This window comes from Taurulus bubalis (assembly GCF_910589615.1).
Source record: "Taurulus bubalis genome assembly, chromosome: 8".
Taxonomy (NCBI): domain Eukaryota; kingdom Metazoa; phylum Chordata; class Actinopteri; order Perciformes; family Cottidae; genus Taurulus; species Taurulus bubalis.
Window position 1 is genome coordinate 14,041,841 of NC_136596.1, and position 23,532 is coordinate 14,065,372.

General features: G+C 40.0%; 2 protein-coding genes across 2 annotated transcripts; one reads left to right on the forward strand and one right to left on the reverse strand.

Moving 5' to 3' along the window:
- Positions 1–7,014: 7,014 nt before the first annotated feature.
- Positions 7,015–17,809, reverse strand: abhd17b (abhydrolase domain containing 17B, depalmitoylase; the record flags this gene model as incomplete). The annotated part of the gene is made up of 4 exons (XM_079221627.1): positions 17,778–17,809; positions 15,703–16,179; positions 7,660–7,839; positions 7,015–7,234 (listed from the first exon to the last, which is right to left on the reverse strand). Exons 2-4 carry the CDS (start codon positions 16,167–16,169, stop codon positions 7,015–7,017), a joined length of 867 nt encoding a protein of 288 aa, XP_079077753.1. The 5' UTR covers positions 16,170–16,179; positions 17,778–17,809.
- A 1,013-nt stretch (positions 17,810–18,822) lies between these two features.
- Positions 18,823–22,819, forward strand: cUnh9orf85 (chromosome Un C9orf85 homolog). The gene is made up of 4 exons (XM_079221660.1): positions 18,823–18,953; positions 19,287–19,393; positions 20,130–20,243; positions 22,068–22,819. Exons 1-4 carry the CDS (start codon positions 18,852–18,854, stop codon positions 22,261–22,263), a joined length of 519 nt encoding a protein of 172 aa, XP_079077786.1. The 5' UTR covers positions 18,823–18,851; the 3' UTR covers positions 22,264–22,819.
- Positions 22,820–23,532: the final 713 nt, after the last annotated feature.

The following is a 23,532-nucleotide window of genomic DNA, read 5'->3' on the forward strand; positions in this document are numbered from 1 at the left end:
ATCCGATGTTGAATGAACAAAATGTTTTGATAGCACTTTATAATAAGTGCACACTATTTAGCATTAGTAAAGCATGAACAAACAATGAATTCATCATTTATAAAATATTATTCCAACATGATTACTCAATAGTAACTCATTCATAAACACAGTTATCCAATGTTTCTTTGATGGCAGCCTGAAACAGAGTCATTGGTTTGTTATCAGCAAACTTATTTGAATAACACACAGATAAAAGCATAACTAAACATAAGGCAGAAGTTGGTAAAACATAAGAAAGTTTGAAACATATCAAAATGAGTAAATAAAAAAAAATAAAGAGGTCATGCAGAAGAGGTCAAGACGGAGGAAGAAGACACTAAAAGAGCACAAAAAATGTGTAAAAACAGTAGCAGGTGACAGAGGACAACGGGCTAATTCTGGGGAAACAGACAATTACCCTTAACGCATCTAACTTGTAAACCTCCAGGTAAATATCCTGGTGTGGGTCTTAAAAAGACTACCAATCTATTAGGGCTTACTCAGACAGAGTGGCATTAGCTGCTCTTGTCTACAGCCGAAAAGGAGGTTATGAATAATGGATCTCAACATTCCTGTTCATGTTAAAACAGCAAAAACAGATGGCACCAATTACAGTAGGGAAGGAGGAGAGGACGGCAGCTGTATTTCACACAACTGAAGGAGGTAGAACAACGTTATCTGAAGCCACGGACACACGGACACACAGAAGGGTCATATGTACACACCTGCAGTGCACACACAAACATGCAAGGGTAAAGGAAATGACACTGCAGGAAAAAAGGCTGCAATAGCACTTTTCTTTAACACAAACACCCTTTACCACTGTAATGACAGTGCAGCGTGCCAATAGTAATTCAGCAAGTTCAAACTTTCACACAGTTTCTGGCCACATGACTTGATGAATGACCCAGTCGTTTAAGAGGTTGTTAAAGCGCAAAACTGCTCCTTTAAAATGAAGACACCATGACAGTTATGACTTTAAATCATCCGAGTGTCTATCGCGTCACACACACACAAACAGACTTACACACTCCTCTGCCAATCCACAGACACACACAACACACCATTGTCTTGCCAAGCCAATTAGTCATCATCTTAGCCCACAGCACAACAAACCTCTTCAATTCATAAACAAAGGAATGTACAATCAAGGGCTGCTCAACAAGGGTTCAGTCATTTACGTCGGCCACAATACGAGCTTGGCCCAAGAGCAGTCGTTTCCCCCACTTCACCCTGAATCATCCCATTAGTGGCTCTGAACCATTCCTTTGAAGACTTTAGCAGATCATTCTCATTATTAACCTAAACTGGAATGTCATCAAGAAAGGCATGCTTATTACCCTTACTTCTGATGCTCATATTCTCACGGTCTGTGCCCTCAGACTCAGTGGGAGCCTTGTGATGGGATGATCCCCTAGGTATCAGTCTGTATAACTCTATCTCAGACTATGTTTTTATTCACATTCCTCACCATCAAAAAGGGCTCCCCTGCTACTAACCGATCTATCGGAGCATAAGAAGCTGTGTACTCATCACCTTGGTGTTATTCAACTTCTGGAAACTACATTCATCACAAGGCTCATCACACAGCTTTCATGTTATTTCATATAATAACCAGGGACTCACTCATCGCCTCACTCTCATATTTTCCTGATCTCAGAGCTACTGAATAATATCAACCAGATGTGGGGGAAACACTGGGAGACCATCACAAATTCCTCAGCTGTAAAATCAGCTTGTACTTTGAAAAACGACACTGGTAGTGTAACAAATAGTAAGCCACGTGTTCCCCATGTTAACTCGAAACTATTAAGCCCAAACAACGCTGTCACAACTCTCGCCACGAAGTTATGACCACCACGTTTATAGTACGTGTGGTGAGCGAGTTGACCCGCACTGACTGATATGGAGGTGAGATTAAGACTCGTTAAAAAGGATGATTGTAGTACTTATGTTGATTTATGGGCTCGCTTTGGCCCGAAGAGACTCCTTCCACACCACGGTAAAGAAACAGCAGAGTTATTTGTTTAAATGGTTACGTCACTGGGTCGTCTGTCAACAACGTGTCGCCATAAAAAGAGAGTCATAAACGGACAGCAGGTGACACAAGTTAACTTAGAAATATTAAAACAGATGTTCGTGTCCATTGAAGGGGCTTCTCTCCACTTTGTCTGATAAGGTACGGGGTACGTAACGTGAGCGACACACGACTCGGACACACACAAAAAGCACTAATTGACACGTTTTACCAGACAGTTAACACACACACACACGAGAAGCCTCTTCACAAGAGACCAGCCCTCTACTCAAAGCTTCCCTCGGTGGCTCCTCTCCACCCAGCCGGCTGACAGACAGACACGGTGTACCGTGAAACGTTAGGAGCTCGGTACCGTTGGCTGTCCTGCTCCTCTCCCGCTCTGTCCATCCGCGCTCTGCCGAGCCGTTAAAAACCCTCTGACCCGGTGGTGGTGGTGGCGAGACGAACGAAGCGTGTCCTCACCTTCTCAAGTTGGCTTTCTGTGTCCCCCTTGTTATATACTTTTTCTTCACATGGTGTTTTTTTCTGCTGATGGGCTGTCGTTGGTCCGTCGGGCAGCCCCCGTCACCCCTCACTGTCCCGGCGAGGGAAGCAGGCGCGGCTTGCAAAGGAGGAAGTGATGATGCCTTCATGTTCTGTCGGACAATCGAGGAGGCGCATGAGAGTTACAGTATGACGAACACACCAAGGGTAGTAGTGTCACTACTTTAGGAGTGGTACCGTACCACGGTCATGATTACAAATCTTAAAAACGCACTTCTCCACCCTCACTAAACAGAGTTATTTGGATTTTTCACAACACATTATTCATTATGTTCCATCTTCTGTACATTTTATTTTCCACCAAAAGGATTTCGATATTGCATTTACAGCCTTACCCAAGATACAATTTTAGTATTGTTTTATTTTACATTTGTGAGGAAACTAAAAGCCTATTTAGCCATTGTGTTTTTTTCACTATTAAGTCTGTAAGTCCCTCCAGGTTGCTAAAATACACAAATTCATAGAAACATAACTATTATTAGGACATGGCTGTAGCATCTTCATAACCACAGGCTCGGACGTAAGAATTGTATACATAATAGTTGTTCTTGTTTATAGTAGTAGTTGTACCATTGTTATCATCACTATTGCCTAGTCTATTTTATTGTTTGCTAATTTACACAAGTGTTATTGGTGTGTGTATGGGAAGACCAGCATGATTGAATCATAGATATAATTCTACTAAAAGATGACAAAATGTGGGGACTTTGGTGGAGGGATCTAATTTGAGAATACATCACCAGCAGTACTACACAGTCTACTGCTGTAAATATGCTGTGATAATATTCTAATAAGGCGCATAATGGTTATGTTACACATCTTGATTGAAAGAATGACAGTTTGACAGTGATTAACCTCTGCTGCAGTGAACGATTGATACCCTGGCTCCTCAACAGGAAAACATCTGTGAAATTAACAGTAAAGTGTGAAAGCAGAATGTATATTCCGACACGAGCGCACTTGTAATTTTGCAGCTGGAGCACAAATTAGCAGTTTACTCATATGATGAAGCAAACATGGACGTTTTTAATGTGGCCTGTGCGTTTCTATCCCCAACATAAGGTATCTGAAATTGGGTCAGATCATCATCTTTGGACTTAATGAAGGAATGTAAGGCTTTCCGAGGAGTCATTGAATGTGTCACAAGGAGCGCTTGAGCAGCATGAAGTGAGGGGAGGGGCTTAGACCCGGGCCACACTGCCGCCTGCTGGTATCAAAGACTAATACTCTATATCCTCCCAGACAAGTGGACAAAACCTCTTATATTGATGCTCCAAATGATTCATTCTAAAATGAGTAAACACTGATAATAGCCCAGATGCAGTAAGAGTTTGCATAACTCACATGACTTTTACATTTTCTCATTTTCATTGCTGTCACGCCACAGGATTACCGTCACATCCTTTTCCCATAACTCGCTAATCTTCCAATGGTCTCATCAGCCATGTACTGTTTCTATCCCAGAGTCTAAGCAGCAGAGTTGACCTTTTGACCTAAAGCAGCATCATGTTTTCATATTTTGAATCAGTAGTCTGGTCACAAAGAATCACAAAGAGCAGAACTGACACACATGCCTCAACTATACAACCTAAACAAAGAGGGTTTAGTATTATGAACGACACACAGTAATACCACAATATACACTCAAATATGAACTGCCTCTGACGCACAAAAGTCATATTTTATGCAAGACTTCTGTGTTGGATTTAATTAAATTGGGCAGGTGTTTGATAATGTATCCATCCCCTTTAGAGTCTCATGAATTCAAAGCTACAAATTTCTCACTGACTGTGTTGAAAAGCTCCTGACCAAAAACCAGCTTTTAGAAATTTGAAGATATGATGATATGACCAGAGAAAATTAAGTTTCCTGAAAAGCACAAGAACCCAAACACATAGTAATCCCTGTGATATTGTTTGATAAAACTGCCTTGGCCATGCCAATGATCCTGACAGAGGTGGTGCAGCCAAATTACATTTCTGCATCTCCTGGTCTCTGGTCCTGAACGCCCATCATACTGTTACGTATCATCTTTATTATATACAAGATAACTTGTTGTCCTGGCATGAGACCCATCTTTATAATAAAGACCTGGAATCAAGAAACATAAAACATTTCCCCCCCCCAAAAAAAAAAAAAATCAACAGTTCAGTCACAGACTGGGTTGCTTCTCAAATACCATTTTATTTGCGCTATCCATGTTAGAATTACTTTATTAATATTGTTATTACATACAAGTTCCTTCTTTATTGAAATATGATATACAAAATTAATCTAATCAAGTCAGAGAGGACATTAGTCAAAGTGACTAGTACAAAGGTCGTCGGAGAGCCGACATGATGGCCTACCTTTGTCTAACAGTTGTCATATCAAGAGTTAGAGAAGTAAAATGAGGACAGTTAACAAAAGCTTGCATAAGAAAAAAATAAAATAATATGTCCAGTACAAATATTATTTACAAAGTGAAAATGAAAGAAAACAAAATCTTGTTTATAGGACAAATGAGTTGTGAAAAGAAGTAGTTTTCCTAACAACAATCAATCACCTGACAAACAAGTTACCAATCCCGATCTGGATCTTGGTCAATCGGACAAACATCAAACTTCCTCTCAACCTGAAGGTTTACAGTAGCACCCATTGACATATTGGTTAATTGTCTCCTACCAGTATTTGACCCCTTTTGTGAACACAGGCTTAACACAGGTATCAAAAACACCCTTAAGAAAATGACTTATTGAGATTTAAAATGCAATTGAGTTTGTTATAAAAATCAAAAACAGACAACTAACAATTCATGGCATGGAGTAGCACTTTGACTCTGCTTTTCAGTGCCTCAGTGGAGTCATCAGCTGGTTCACTCAGCATCAAAGGGCAAATCAACAGACAGCAATGGATCCAGAAATACCATGCAGACGCGATAAAGTTAAGACGGAAACAAAACATTCTGTCCATGATGGAGGGCTTAAATGCTGAGCCACTTACGCCGATATAAGCCTTCGTCCATTCATTTTAAGCTCAAATGATGTAAATGCTTCTCAAGTTAAAACACATTTTAATTTTAAACAACTTCCTGAACTCAAAAGGAATCAACACCAGCTGTGTTAATAACGTTCACCATTCAGTCCTGATTGGCATTAGTGGTTTAAGACTTGATCAGCGCACAGAATATTAGCTGCTGTCACAGTAGTCAACATAGTTGTTATCATATATAAAAAAAACGTTCTAGAAAGATCTGTAATAACTGCATACATTATATAACTTACGGACAGACAAAACCTCAACACTGGGTTTCACAATAGTTACTTTATCAAGGCGAATACTTTGTCCTTTCCAAAGCGTGTCAGATATTTTGTCCATTAAACTGCCCATTTTTCATTCATTGTCCTGACAACATCCAGCTCCTCGTCTACAGCGTAGTGACACTTCTCTTTCAGCAACAATACTTCTGAGTTTACCTTGAAGTAAGAATTTTCAAAAGAAAGAGTGAGGAAGTAACCCACACTTGGTCAATACGCACTACATGAGCTAAAGACTGAGACCCCTCTAGCATCATATTCTTGACTGTAGGATTGCATGAAATTGTACTTTTTTAAGACTAAATGGAGAAGTAGAGACAGAGTACAGCCTACAGAGCTTTAGAGGCGATTCTTAATGTATTTTGTACAAAGTTCTTTGTGGGACCAACTCTCTGCTATATACTAAGTATTTGGCACCACTGGCCCAGCTCGATAGTATCAGTTTGGCTTGTACAGTTCTCGAATAACAGCTGAAGAGTGCAAAATACCATGTAAAATATAAAAAATATAATAAACAGTAATCCAAAAAAGAAATTCATGGAGGCTGCCGAGTGTAGGACCGGTTCTGACCTTAAAGTCGGATGGAGTTCATTTGGATGAGAGAGAGTCTGGTCCACTTCTGATCCAGTCCAGTTTGTAGCTAAGCTGTTTCTCAGAACCTTGAAAGCCTCAAGAACCTCTCCTTTAAGAACAGTGGACCATGTCCTTCTCAAAAGGCAGCAAAAATGTGACACACAATCTCTCTCTTTCGCTCACATACTGCGTACACACATGGTATGTTGTCTCTGCACAGGTCTACTTCTTTCATTCATGCACTTTCGTAACGTGCAATTTTCAACATAATAAAAATAAAATCTAAACGCAAAAACAAAATGGTGGGTACTTGTAAGTCCACAGCTGCAGCATGTGAAGTTGAGGGTACCGACAGGCAAACTGGAGCTCCAAGGGGAAGAAGAGGTGCTCGCAAAAGAGAGGAGACTGCCACCAAAATGTCAGTACTACACAGACAAACACCACTTTTACCTGCATCACTTCACAAAAATAAAAGTTGTACCCCTTCGCCATCCTCCAACCCCCTTCTTTTCTTCTTCCCGCTCCACCTTTTTTCCAGCTCCTCTACAAGTTGACCAGTTCGTGTGCAACGAACTGTTTGAGCCTCTCCAGGTATTGTCCATAGAGCTCTACGTCATTGTGTCCAGCCCCCTCTACCCAGAGCGGCTCCACGGGGCGCTGACAGCGTTCATACAGAGCCAGACCGTGGGAGAAGTCGATGACCTCGTCCTCCGTACCGTGGATCACCAGTACTGGTGACGTTACCTTTGAAATCTTGTCGATGCTTTGGAGTAAGAAAATAAGAAGACTGAGTTAGGATGAGTGGTATGGATAAAAAATACGGGCATGAAGCAGACAAAGTAAAACCTGGGTTGAGTTATTGTAATCATAAATTAAACTATTTTTTATTTAAAAAAATATCACCAAAAAGAGGCAGATCTAGTTCGCAAAGTGACCACCAGAGGGAACTATTGCACATATCTTAAGCACTGTTGTTCAATAAGAAAACAAACAGATGCATCTAAAGGCATACATCAATTTTTGCAAGCTTGTGAGAGTGTTTTTCTTAATGCAAATTGATTCATAAATGTGTTTATGCTGTTTTAATAGCTGTGCAGGGAGAATGTGTGCCTTTCTGTGGTTGTCTGTGATACAAATACCGGTAGCCTGGCTTTCACAGGAGCCATCTGTCTCACACAGTGCACTCACTTTGGAAAGGCGTCAAAGCAGTAGGTCTTCTTGGTGTCGGGGAAGGCCACTCTCATGCCAGAGGTGAGCGGGGAGTGAAGGATGACTGCAGCGCTCTCATAGCGAGCAGCCAGGTCCACAGAGGGCACGGTGCCGATGCTCTGGCCGTACACGATCACGTGCTCTGGACGGATGCCATACCTGCAAAAAGGAAACAGAATATCTGTACTTCACTTCGCTGATCATGTTCAGGATGTTTACTCTACTAGTAGCCAGATATATGCAGGTCAATCTTATGTGTTTTTCCAGACGTCCAGTTAGGCCTTTTGTTAATTATAAAAAGCAGATTTTCTGGCATAATTGAAAAAGCAAATATTGTATTGTGGAATCCACCATTTTTTTTAAAAGGTAAAAGGCTAACGGTTTGTAATCACGATTCAAAGGGCTTTTGTTGGGTTTGGGTTAGTGTGTTTGCATGCTACTCCATGCAAGCACACACCTGTGTGCTTAATGAGACTTACTCATACTCTAGTATAGGCTGAAACGTCATGCAATAATGACTCAGTGATTACACTGCCTCCTTAAATGTGCACACAAAGATGGCAAACAGCCAATGAGCCACTCAGTGGCTGTTTGCTGCTTTTCAAAGCAGCTGAAGTCTCGTGATTCAGAGGGAAGGAGGGGGAATAACAGCATACAAGCAGAAATGCAGCAGGAAAAGACACTGATCCTGGATTGAGGGTGAGGGACATTCCACAGCTGATTATGGAGAGTGTGACCCACTCTCGCAAGCAACCAGTCAGCTGACAACCTGAAAGCTTGCCTGAGAACACTGCATCACTGTCTGTACTGCTGGGTAGTACATAGTACACAGCCACAACCAGCCTAACAAAAAACACTGCTCTACTTAATTATTAAAATTAGAAACACTAACATTACAGGCTTAACGGTACAGCCTCTGCCACTGCAGTTCTACAATACACAGTGTTGAACAAACATGAACACCGAAGTCTGACACTGCGGTGATGGATTATTATAATTAGGAGCGCCACAACACAAGTATAATACAACCTTTGCAAAGGAACAATCTGCAGTGATGTAGCCGTACTGCTATGACGCGGCAATAGACTTAAGTGCAGACACAATGCCAGAACCTCAACATACAGTCATTTGAAGGAGTATATGAGCATCGTGCCAGCTGGCCTTCACCGATTATGAATACTGGCACAGCATGGGAAAAACTGTTGGGTACTGTGGTGTAAACAACGCCAAAAACTCAAGGTTTGCTGATGATAATATACACAATTATAGTACTGAAAGCTTATCTCAATTATTCAAAATGATGTTACTGATTCAGGGAGGTGAGCGATAGTGAGGAGGCCAAAATCGCAGTAAGTATTTTTTCGAACTGTAAAAAAAATGACAATGTGCTTTCTGATGTGTTGATGTGGCGACACAACATCGCATGATTTAATAAAGCACGTTTTATGTTGCAAGGCAGGGTTAAGCTCAGCTGTAGTGACAGACAACAATATGTGAAGTAGGTAATAACAGAGGTCGAGGGCAACATACTTTCAGTAACATCAAACCCAAATCTTCCCTGTCCAGAGCAGTGAACACATTGCATCTTAAAAAGGAAACTTGATAAGTAACAGAAGTTGCCAAGTAATATGGGCGATGACTGCCACTCAGCTGATGTATGAACACTTGTTTAATAGCAACTCCTCCCAGGAACAATTAACGTAAATTTCTTGGTACAAAGAGCTGGTTTGGTTGCCTCCTTCACTTTGTCAGAATTGTTCACAGGCAGCATCAAGTCATAAGAATTTCTGCACTAGGTAATTTTAATTAAATCTCATAACTCCACTGCAATGCTGAAGAGTGCACAGCAACACCTAGGTGTGGCCTATTTGTTTACTGTTACCAGCAGCTGTTTGGCGAGACCTTTATCACATACTTGTGCTCATCTCCATTCTTACCATATCAGGCCACTAAAGCCTGGCCAATCATGACACACATAAAACACCACAGATCAACATAAAGCTTATACGATGTCAATACAAAGAGGGGGAATTGGAACCAGCTCAATCGTCAGGTGGAGGGACATAGTATACTGCAGCAAGACTTTCCCAAACCTAACTTGTCATCTTTACTTAACAAACCTTGTGCTTGTAAGAGTGTTTTGCTCGAGGACAATGAATAATGCAAGGATTGAACCTGTGACCTGTTGCTTTACAACAAGGTCACTCTGAATCTCCAACCCATCCTGCCATCTCGGCTCTTTTCGATGGACTGCTGTGGCTTCTGCTCACACATTCGGTAAAGAGGATAACAGCAGTGCAGCTCTGCAGCTGCACTCGTGTTAAGACGGCACTATGACTGGCTTTGACCAACCCAGTTCCACTCAAGATGCAACCCCCCCAGACCGGTCAACACAAGCCTGCAATTTTCTCGATTGCATTTCAGCTTGAATAGACTTCACCAGACTATTGCCAGCCATGCTCCATGGTTACGCCCCTCCCCCAAACCTTCATCAATTTAGTCTCCTGACAGAAATCCAATCTATTATGCATCACATCCTCCTGCATTCTCTTATTATGTCTCTCGACCCCTCTTGGCTGCCCACCTCTTGCTCTGATGAGCAAAAGTATTATCATCCATAACAGTCGCTATGACTAATATATATATTTCAGGATATTCTGAATTTTTTTTAAGGATTAGTGTACAATCTGCACTACAGCAGGGGGATCCTTCACTGAAGCTTTGAAGTTAGGGTTGTAACGGAATGAGATTTTACCAGTACAAATAATACATTACTATTATCAGCAACAATGACCTTTAAAGGAATGAGAACAGAATTCTAAAAATAAACATAAGAAACCTGATAAAATAGCACGCAACTATAATGTTATATAAGCATACTAGTTTACAATAAATAAACACTTAACATATGCTGTTGGTGAGCATCAGCAGTGCTAGACTGCTTCAGTCTTAATTTCAGATCTTAATGCCCACACATAAAAAATAAAAGCAAGTACCAGCACTAAGCTCCGTTCCTGTTGCTCTGCACTAAGGACAGTCAGGTGAGAGATTGCACTCCAACCAAATTAATTAACATACACAGCAGCGTCTGTGTACCTTTGACCCAATGAACCTAACCACAACTTATATTTCAAATAAACAATGCATAACAGTCGTGATGGGTAGCCTTTCCGTGTCCATATTTGTGAGAATGTCTCCCTACTATTATCAGAAAGACTATTGTCTAAGACGATGGATGGAGTTTTGATTTGGATCAGTTTGCTAATTGACGAGGAAGTGGGTTTTGCATTTGTTTTGAGTGGCCGTAGTGTGGGAAGACCTCTGTCTGAAAGCTCATTGGACATGTGTTGCTAGGAAACACACACACACACACACACACACACACACACACACACACACACACACACACACACACACACACACACACACACACACACACACACACACACACACACACACACACACACACCTGAATCATCCGATCCCCTCCCTGCTCAGGGAGTGCCTCATCCACCGTGGCTGAGCAAATAATACAGGAGGAGAGTGTGTTGCTTGTTTGGCTGAGCAGTTGGGGTTTGCCTGTTCACAATGTGACAAGTGGCTGCCCTCTGTCAAATGATTGTGTGTCAACACTGAAGAGAAGGGTAATTTGCCATCTACCAAATCATACGCAGAAAACGATTGGATGACACAGAAAGTCAAAACAGAACAAGACTGAACCTAACAGGTTCAAAATGCCAAATAATCAGAAAAGACAACAAGCAGAGAAAGTGAAAGAGGCACGAGAGCCGTTCTCTTCTTCAGGCTGTGCATCTGATCTAACATTAGAGATATGGACGAGCGATGTAGGAAGCAGACCAATGTGAGGCCATGCAGAGATGCCTTTTGATGTGATAAACACAATATAGATGATTTGTGCTTGTCAGGGTCAAAAGGCAGGGTTGTACCCTCCTTCCATCACAGACAGACAATTATGAATCTGGCACAGCTCTCAAACCATCAGATACAGACAGCAGAGCCCAAAAGGCTCATCGCCCCTGATACGAGGGGTCTTAGTCACTCTAAATATTCAAATCTAATAGAATAAAAGGCCCAAATTATTGATACAATTGTATACAATCTTCAATTATATTTACCCCATCCAGACAAATGCCATGTGCACCATTACAGTTAAACATATCAGGGGGGGGGAGAAAAAAGCAATTCTAGTCACCATTCTCATGTATGACTCGATGCAGAAAACTCAATAACCTGATATTTTAAACCGAATAATCAACTTTATGATTCTGTGACACCGGGCTGTCCATTCATTAGCGCTGCCCCTGAACGCCACAGACGTAATATTTACTTTCTAAACTAAATTCTAGCGGAAAACCGAGATACAACATCCATCACAACGTTTTTACGGCCATAGAGATACTGAACAACAAAACCAAAACTAAAATCATGCAGTTACTGAGGAAAACTGGTCGGGTGGGAGTAACACGCTATGCGTGACAACCGCCTCAAAAGCTCGTCATTGAGAACGCACACTTTAACTCTATGTATAGATTTAGCACATGTTCCAGAGTTATTTTTGTACGAGAGCTGAATGTTCATTGCCTATAACAGGGGGATTTGTTTGAAGAGAAGAGAAGTCTATATTATTTATTAGTGAATAAGGGCAGCTTGTTATGTCAAATGTTTCAGAACATGCTGAATTCTGTGTTTTTCTACAAGGATGCTGCTACAAGACCAATTTGATTTATTTTCTAGTTGGTTCTCTTTGCAGTGCTGAGAAATGTAAGCCTCCAGTTGACACATTTCTTCCATTTGTAACTAATATTGAATTAATAGATAACGGAAGTAAATGTATACTTTTTTTACAACTATGAATCATTACAAATATGCTGCGTTTTAAAAATAGCAGATAGTCAGTGAGAACAAATAAATCAAGTATTGAAAAATGTTTATGAATCGATAATCGTTTAGTAATCTAATCAAGGCTTCTGAATCGGAAGGTGCCGAGAGATACATACATATTACAGAATGTTGCTGTCCATTTTTAACCCTTTAACAGTCTGTCAGTCCATTTCCTTCCGAGTGTCTATTTTATAGTTTTCATAAATGTATAGATTTCTTTATAAAAAGATCTATATTCTAACGCCTAGCCTTATTCTTATCTTTTGTATTTATATAAAATGAAAATGCCATTTTTTCTGCACACAAAAAAGGAGACGGCCATGTCATATAATTCATAATGTACGTTCTCTTACTTAAATGTCATGACAAGCTGGCATTCAGACTTGCAACTTGGCTTTTACGCACATTGAGGCTTCTTCAATAACAAGTTATTTACTGGTTCCAGAAAGCAGCTCATCAGATCTTGAAGATTCTTACCAGATTCTTTCCTAATTAACCTACAAAGACATGTGATCCATTAACGGAGATTGATGTGGGTCGATACCGGCTCTGCCCTTTTTAAAGACAGCTGATTAACATTATGTACAAAAACGGTATTATAACCAGTAACATTAGTAGGCAAATAGCCAGCCCACCGTACAAAGTTTAATTGGCCAAGGCAAATTAGGTTTTGCAAATCGATTTAGATATGATCACAGCGCTGTTATTTAAGGACAAATTAAATTGACTCGTAATCAAATATTATATGAAGCATCTGTTCTGCTTCGCTCCGATTAAATTCAATTTCAAAGCAAATTTCAGCACCGGTCACGATTGTTTGTAGGAGTTTCCTTGGTGTAACAACAAAAATAATAAGTAAGATGGAAAACAAAAAAACATTAAAAAGCATAACAACACAGCAGCCTTAAGTGCTTTTTTCCCTTTTAAGGAAGTGCTGTAAATAAAGAATAGGTTCAGACTCAAGGCCTTTCAAATGCCTTCATCACTTATCCTTTCTATCACATTCGACAATTAAAGCTTTGGTTAAACAGTTTAGGAGACATTCATGGCAGTGAAGCGTGCTTCATTTAAACACCAGTGACAGAAAGGTTTACTTTAATGCAAAGGAATGGATTTGTAGACAGTGTCTGGCTAGCCACCAGGAAAGTGCGTTCTTCTTCACAGCAGTGGCCCATTTCCTGTATGCACAACCTTTATAATCAAGAATTTCCTGTTTAACTTGTCAGCTTCCTTATATAAATGTCCTTATTTACAGAAGGCCACTTTGTATATTCTCTAAAATGGGAGATTTTGAAAAAGTGTAAAAGTAGTGCTGAGAGAGATTCACAGCAAAAGTTGGTAACTAAGAAACAATACCAATTTGTTGCCAGAGGCCCTACCCATGTTATATGTTAGCACTTTTAAATCTATGCAGTGCCACACAGGAGTGGCACTCCACACTAGTAGCCTAGTGTTTCTCTTTATGGTTGATTTACACTTCTTTGGCTCTTCTCTTCCTGCATTTAGTTTTTCTGAGCCAAAGTTCCCCATTTCCTCTTTTAGTCATTTGTTTGTCTTCCAGCAGGACATATACAGAAACATCCAGGGCTACTGGATGAACTTTAATTTCCACCCCATCCTTGTAAACAAAGAGGCACAAATATGATACGTTGTATACACACGCACGCAGATGTCATCTTCAAATTGCTTACTCAGATATTTAGTTTGAGAGCATGTGAAATTTGGAGATGTTGGAATGACAAAACGTTTGCCCCATCAAATTATTATTGCCAATTGCTCAACTGATTGGTTCAACTCAATAAATGTGCGTATCGAATGTGTGAAGAACCACAGAGACTCTCCTGGCTAACTAGCACCAAAGACTTGGAGTGCAAAGCCAATGGTGTTATAAAAAAGGACACAAGAACATAGATGGAGGGAAGTGAAGGACATGTGATTTAAACATACTGATGAACAACGTTCAGAACAAATCAGACTATGCTTGTAGTGATATACCTTTTGGGATCTTGGACAGATATAGTAGAATTATTTTAAGTTCAAGTAAACAATATTTATCCACAGACAGAGATTTTTTTTGTCATCGTTTCATGAAAAATTATATTCAGTTTTGATTATCATGAAAAGAGTTACAAATTAAGAAAACACTGAAATTAAGAATTAGTTTTCTAGGGCATCTTAGTAAATCAGTTATTTTAAACTACATTAATTAATTTACTGTAATAGAGCAGATATTAAACACTGAACTTTTCTCTACAGCATCAGCAACTTAAAACAAAGAGTCCAAGATTCCTCGTTTCAAAATCATTACAAATGCAGATACAGTCAACAAGAACCACGGAATATGTCAAACTTACATATGCCGTGCTTCTTGTTGGAAGTCAAATATTGACCAATAAATGTCAGTTTCTATTCGTAGCAATGCAGAGCAAAAAGATGCAGCAGAGCACCCACTCACACCTACATATGGCTGGCCAGCATAATCATAGAAAACACACTCCTCTTACCACCCAGAAAAACATAATGTCGTCCCTTCTAAACCATTCCCGTCATCTCCACCCATAATTTTATCAGGCCCAATAATAGTCTCCACTAAGCTCCTTCTCCCAACTCTTCATGTCTTCAACTCTTTCTATTCCATCTTAAAGTCCCCATTTCCTTACTATTCACACTCACAAATATCTGTAGACATTCACAGCATAAGACAACAAGGAAAGGTTGGTATTGTGGTTATTCACAACATTATCTCACAAAAGCTGTCAAACGAGAAAGACTTGACCAGAGTGGTTATTAATATGACTCTTTCCTGCTATTGTCATGCACTGAACGGCACTGTACAGCATTTACGTGTGTGTTGTGTTACTTCCCTTTCCCCTTAAGTTTGGGGTTGTGACACCCTTTTCTGCTTGCAAGTTAAAGTCCTCTAAAGGTTTAACATTGCCATTATAGTTGTATTTTGCCGCCTTGTGAGAAATCAAGTTTAGGGTCTGCATGCTATTCAATTACTCTAGTATCAATGCATTCATGAGTACTAGTGAAACACTGCATCATTTTTCTACAGGCGGTCTCAACATCTGGTTACAGGTGTGTCCATCTCCCCTTCCTTTCATCATCTCTCCTTACCGTGAACGGAGTGCCTGCCAGGCGGCATCGACATCAGCGTACAGGTTCTTCTCGGAAGGTTTTCCAGAACTCGCCCCGTAACCCGAGTAGTCGTAGGAGAAGACGTTGCAGTTGATCCGTGAACCCAGGCCAATGTAGAAGCTGCTCATCTGGCCCAAGTCCACTGCATTTCCATGGGAGAATAATAGAGTATATCGAGCGCTGGGTGAGCAGCGGACGAACATGCAGGCAATGCGGTTCCCTCTTGCTGTGCGAGTCATGAAACACTCGATGGCGTCCTTCTCACGGGACGAGTACTGCCAGTCAGCTCGCTCGGAGAGGTGCAGCGTCCAACGGCTGCCACTGTCATCAGACATGAGGCTGTAGGTGGGCTCTGGAGGCAGGAAGGCCAGCTTAGAGGCAATCTTGCTGGGGCACGGTGGACAGCAGAACAGGCAACATAGCTCGCTGAGGGATAAGTGGTTCATCCTCAAAACGCTGTGAATGAGAAATTGTTATACTTGAAACGGACACATTAAATTAAACTATAACGAGAGAGAGAAAATTGGTATATTTACACCATACAATCGCGGCTGGGCTCTTTTGAACTGAAACCCTAATTTGCCTCTGCATCCCCTGCAGATTGATCACAAGGAAAACACCATAAGAGCCACATTTCCACAGAACTCTTGAATCTCTCCAAGAACATGAATACGTGTCCTTGTAAAGTGAAAAAACGAACTAGGGCTAAACCCAGGCTGGTGTAAATTCCCTTCTCCAGAATGCATAGCTCTTTTAAGGCAGGTATTATAAAAAAGATATCTGACCCTGATTGAGTGTTTGTTCTCCGTCTACCTCGGGGCTCCACAACCGCTCAGACAGTATTGACTTAAAAGGCGTTCTTGTTTCATCCTGCACCTGGACCCCCACCGAAGGCTACCTTTTGGATATCCCAGCTGCTCTTGAAATTGTAGTGGCCAGGCAGCACTACACACATCAGCACAGCTCATTTTGAAGAAATTGAAGCTGGTCAACATCACAAAATGTCTCCCAGGAAATGCCTTTTACAAGTAAGTAATTTGACTCTGCGTAACTACTCATGCCCGTCCAAGTAGGCTGAAACGCATCACTGTCGGGGTTATGACAATGTGTGGATTGTATTTCCAATGAAGGTGCTCGAAGTAAGAAATGACACCCTGCTATTACATCTTTGCAATACCATCTTCCAATCTATGCAAAGTTGCAATCATGGGACAGTCTGCAATGGCTTTTTTTGCCAGGATACACCAGCATGTTGCTTATTTCTTTTATTGTGGTCCCTTTGCAGGTCTGCTGGAGAACAGCATCTCTATTGCACATTGTTTAATGCTGTCCCCCCCAGCATCGACCAACTCCTGTAAACAAGTATGAATGGTGAAGCACATCCCTCATGCCTCTTTGTGGCCTTCCTCGCCCATACACTTCTCCCAAACTTAATTCCCTATATTGCGTTTCTCAGATTTCCAAATGTTTTTTTTATTTTGATATTATAATAACGGTCTACACTCAGAGCCTTGGAAATTGTCAGGTGCATCATTCTCCTCATTTATATTTTCAACAACCTTGTCGTGAATTATTTTGGAATGTTTTTTTTTTAGTTAACCGCCAGACCTTTCAAATATATGGGGTAAACTTAAAAACAAAAAACACATCTTGACCACACACACACACACACACACACACACACACACACACACACACACACACACACACACACACACACACACACAAATTACCTGTGTGCACTTCTATAACAATTGGCTGTTGCAGAGAAGATGACTTTTTGTAGCCACTTGTGATCTATGGATGCAACTTCAGCAAGATGCTGTGACATTTGCACGCAGCAGTTAAATACACAGTGAAGGCTATTTGCTTAACACTGTATGTTACCCAAAACAGTCCATTATCTCCCCACTGCAGAGATAGAATGGAGTCCCGCACCGATGTACTGTAAAATGGTGGTGGAGGCAGAAATGTGTTTGAAGAGATAACAATGACATGCAAATATGCGCGTGTTCTTTGACACAGAGCGGAATTGTTATTAGCACAACCTTTACCTGGAAGGCGGTGGATGCTCGTGTTGTTTTCCTTTCCGTTGTCAGGAGACAGTGTTGGCCAACGTCAGGTGTTATGGTCGCTCCAAGCCAACTAAATTATCTTCTTCTCGACGCCAAGAGATTGACACGGTTAACCTTTGACAGATTATCCTCTGTTCCGTGTCCTATTCGTTGGCTTTGTCACTTTGAGTGTGTATATCCCTCCTGGCACCACAGCTGTGAGTTGCTATTAGCTAGACGCTTCGTCCTCCGGGTCCGGGTCCAGACAGCCTCCTAAACTGTCGTTGCTTCTTTTTTTCTCCGCTCGGTTTTCTCAACATATGGTCCTGAATGATAACGAGGTCTATTCATTCAAAACGTTCAAGTATATTCTGTTCAACAGCGACATTGGTAAATTCAATAAAGTGCTCAAATTGACTAAATGATTGTCTCAAGACAGACGGTTCTGGGAAGTATCGCTTGCCTCCGAAACATCACTGCTTTCTTTTCGTTGTGAAAATCATTCTGCTTGTTATTCTAGCTTGTACGGAAGGAGGGAATTGTGATTGACAGTTCCGTGGACCAATAGCAAAGCGAGTGGTGAAACAAGTCTACCAATCGGTTCGTTGAAGATGAACTGCGCCTCGCCTGGAAAACAGACGGAATGATCAGGGGGCGTTGACAAAATACTGCGGTCAGTTTTCTGTAAACTACAAGTAGCCTACAGATCGGAACTAACAGGAAGTAGCTGTTTCTGTGACTTTCGGTTTCTTGGCAACGCCCCCTGATGATGCCGCCTGCTCTCGTCTACTCGAGGCGCAGTTCTTCTCGAACGAGCCTATTAATATTTCATTTTGCGTATTTTTATGTCTGAAACAGTGTTGTGATTTATTTATTTTTCGTTTTTTATTCCAACAAATATCTTTTCGTTTTGATTTATTTTTGAGGAAATTGGAGGCTTCCTCTTTCGACATCCGTGACGAGCCAGGATGTGCTCGTACTACTTCCGGGTCAGTGCTCTCCGGCATGGTTTGGTTTCGGATTTTTTTTTCTTCTCCCCCCACATACCATGTGTAACTAAAATTGGAAGTTAAAATGAGTTCGCAGAAAGGTAATGTATCTCGGTCGCGAAGCCAGAAGCATCAAAACAGCTTTGCCTTCCAAAACAACAAGTACGGAGCGACTGTACAAGTGCAGGTGTGTGAAAATAGATGTCATGTGTGTGTAGCGTTAGCTGGCCTGCATAGATACTGAGCTCCATTAAAAACATTGACGAACGTTACATTTTTGTTGTTGTTGACAGTGTGCTCTTGTGTCGAGGCTATAGGTAACTTGTGTCTGCTCTGAAACGATATTGTAGTAGCATTGTCTAGAAAACGTGAATACAAGTAAAATCAAAGATGTTTTTAATGTTCATCAAGTAATGGGCAATGCGTGCCATTTACAACCTGCTGTTATATCAAAGCTGTGTTGTAACATTATTACTATAACATTTGTATCGTGTCTCTGCTTACGTTATCACAATTGTAGAAGGCAAACTCAAAGACCCACGATGGGCTCTGTCAACATTGTAAGGGGGTACTTGAGTGGAAAGTGAAGTACAACAAATACAAGACTCTGACACAGCCTAAAAAATGGTGAGTACACTTAACTTACACTAATCATTAATTTCATAACAGAAAAGTAACTGCACAGCTACAACTGCTCATGACTGCACCATCTCAACTGATCACATCTGTAAACACCAGTAGTTGTTGCAGAAGTAATTCGTGAGAAATTGACACAGCAAGAAAAACAACATGGATTATAACAGTTATTTAATGAATGCATTAATTTATCAACTAAACACTTTATCATTAAATGTTCACAAGAGCTATGATTTGCTTCTCTTCAAGCAAGCTTTTGCATCATCTGATTATACTTAAAAAAAAAAAAAATCACACTAGAAATATAAATACGATTGATTGAAGTGATATGAATGCCACATTCATGCCTGTGGTAAACCAGGGGGGAAGTTAAATGCAGGGCATTTTGTTTGTTGCTGGACTCACTGTGGGTCCACAGGTCAGCTGACACTCAGTAAAACTCCAGACGTCCTCCTGCTGTTGTCCAGTTATATTGTACTGGCATGGGAAACCACAGTGAGACTAACACAATCTTTGCAGGTGTGTCACACTGTTGTATTTGTGCGGTAAAGTGTTGTGTTAGTATTTGTTATTCATGTTTTAACCCTCCCGTTGTCTCAACACGCATACATATACACTCGTACACGGGTCATTTTGACCCCAAGACGACGGGAGGGTTAAAGACAGTTGTAGTTGGTTCAAATGTGAAAATTGATGACATTTGTGCATTCATGTATACTTCTTTCAGTGTCAAGTGTTCTCAAAGGACAGTGAAGGATGCATATCACATCATATGTAAGCCCTGTTCCCTACAGCTGGAGATCTGCTGCAAGTGTGGGAAGAAAGAGGAAATCGTTATTCCGTGAGTGGTCTATATGCATGCATATATGTGTTTTGTTTGTGCAGATTCATGCATACAGAGGATTGGTGACTAGGGAGTCATTTTGTGTTCTGACCATGCGTAAATTAACAACTTCACTGCTTGTTATTATAGAAATCTATCTCTTTTTTACTGTAGCCAATGTTATGTACGACATGTCCTCACACTGTATATGAAGACCGTAAGAAATGTGTTACATGTGGTCTTCATCTGGAGGTTTTAAGAAGTCAATCTTAGTATTCTTAATCATAGTCATGCTCAATCAGTACATTTTACTACAAGTCTACCCTCTAGTGGACAATGGGATGTATCACAACCGACTCTTAGAAAATACTTGACAATTCATTGACAGCCTTTTAGTTTCAGTCTTTACATCTCCATTTAATGCCCTTCTCAATAATTGTCATTCAACATGTTGGCACCAATATATTCTCATGTATCATTTTACTTTTACTTTAGTGACATTATGACATTCAAAACAATGACTGAGGGATCTTTTCTTTTTGTTGGAGTGGAAAGTAAAAGTGTTAATTCTTAAAAGTCCCCTATTGTAGAAGATTGTATTTGAATGTAATTTTTTATTATTATGATAAAGCAGCAGTAAGTGCTCTATAAATGCATAAATTAAAGTGCTCAACCCATGACGAAATACATGCAGCCTGTGTTCAGAAACAGCCTTTTTAAATGGCAGGATTTCAGTACAGGACTTATCGCACAACAATATAGAGACCATTTCACAGTTTTAGACATCAATATCCTAAATGTTTCTTAGTTTATTTCCAATTAGAAATCAGCTGACATACAGTAAATTTGTCAAAGTAAATTTTACTCAAATTGAGTTACTCCAAAAAAATAATAACATTTGGTCCCAGTCTAAATAGAGTAAAATATACTCTTATCCCGGAGTATTTGTTTACTCTATTCAGTGTTCATATTTAACTCTCTCTCTATATATATATATATAAATAAATTTCTATTTAGAATTGGATTCAATTATATATTTAATTCTATTCAGAGTTGAATCCAATTTATATATATATATATATATATAAAATTGGATATATAAAAATTGGATTCAACTCTAAATAGAATTCTATATAGAATTGGATTAAGCTCTCTTCCATTCCATAAACCGTCAACTCGTTCCAGCGTAGTGAGAGGTTTCATGGCGGCAGAAAAGGAACCGTAGTGGTCGTGGTCACGCTGTTTTACTCCAATAGATTTGTTCTAAGTATTTGCTCCTACTGGCTACAGCTAGTAATTACACTCCAAAAGGATGAAATATTACTCCTTTAGAGGAAGATAATTGTAACTCTGGAAAAATTACTCCTCCGTTTTTTCCTGTGAAGTAAACATGGACCCACGCCGCTGCCAAGCAACGCAAATTCCGTAGAAATTTGCTAAAACGGCAGTGATAAATACAAGTTTTTGAACAGTCAAGCATGTGAACATGTTCAAGTATAAACCTAAAATACAAGTGTGAACATGAAAATTAATGTGATGTGTGAGTTGAAGTTTTCAGTCCCGGTTGATTTTGGAATTTTTATGAGCGTGAAAACAATGCCTTTTGGTTGATACATGAGCTTCAAGTTTACATAATTGTGTCTAGTTTTGTTTTCTATGTGTTTAAAACAGAATGTTTAAAACAGACGACCTATCATAATACTGCAACTATAAAAATATTGCAATACTTTCATCATGGCAATTTCTTACCTCATTCGGCTTTAGAATTCTAATATTCAAGATTGCCATTTTAACATGAAAGCCGTTGTCACTGCCTCATTTAGTTTTTCTTTCACTGTGTAGAGTAAACTCAAAAGAAGACCAGGAAGAAGGAGAAGAAGAGGATGATGAACAGAAAAAAAAAGGAAGTGGAAGAGGGAAGAAGGACTCGGATGATTTGGACAGTGATGATGATGATGACTCAAGTGACGTAGGAGATGATGATGATGATGATAAGGGAGAAGACTTTGCAAATGACTCAGTTCCAAAGAAGACTTAAAACCAGTCAAATATTATATTTACACTCAGTCACATGTTTATTCAGTCACCAGCTGAAGTGATTCACTTCACAAGTAAGGTTTTTCCACATGCCCAAAAAGTTTAGAGACTTTTCTGTAGGCTGCTATAAAGCAGTGCCGTCATGCACTTCTAGCAAAAGTTACAATGCTCAAGTTCTACTTTATTGTCAATAATTGTAGATCCCCTTTATAATTCCTGTCACTCAAATAACCTGTAGTTGCATGTTGCTCTCATCATCATGTGAGGGGTAATAAATTCAAAACAATGTGGCAGTATTTCAAACCTTACTTCCTCATTGGTATTTTAGACATCATCCAACTAAGAAGTTTAGGAAACTCAAAGCTACTCTTTGTGTCGAAAATCTAAATAATTTGTTAGCTTTAAATGATAAAGGAGACATTTCTGTTGACATGTCTTCTTTGCCTTTTAATTACTACATCGTACTGTAAATTGATCTATAACCACACTATAACTATGCCATAAATTCTTGCCCATTGTTATACTTTAAGATGTTATTTCCCACTTTTGAAAATAAAACCATACCATTAACAAAAAAGTTTCACTGTTGGTGCCAATATGATATTAGCTACATATTATCGATAAATGAGGATGGGCACTGAGAAAGAGGAACAAGTAACCACCCAAGAACCCAACAGAAATGTGTGCTGCCTGACGGGCACAAAATGATAGCAGAGTCTGCATTATTTAAGTTATTGCTCAAGTTTTTAAGGAAGTGCAATAAACTGTTTGTGTACCCTTGTGCAGAAGGCAGAATTTCCTCTATCTAAAAAGATAGAGGGCATTCTGTACAATCTGTCTTCCACGAAACATCCTTCTCTCTCGACAGTTTACTACCCAAAACTGCAGTTTGATTTCAAGGCCCCAGTGTTGTGGCGAGGATTTAAACACCTCTATTTATAATAGCTTCATGTGAAACTAAAACCTCCCAGATCCACTTCAAGTTGACCTTCTGAGTTTAGAGTTACCGTCACTATATCAGACATGGTGCGTGATGTGTTGTTGTCTTCCAAGGTGACAATAAGGTGATGCCAGGATACCAACGCACTGCACTCGTCCGTTGAGGTTAAGAAAAGATGACCGGGGTTATTCCCTTTTACACCAGTAGACTTTTTTCTTGGTGGCGAATTTTACTGGTGAGAGGAATTTGTTTTTTTTGTGTTTTGAGGTAATTTGATGAAATATATTGTTAATATCAGAATCACATGGAGGATGATCCATTAGCTGAACA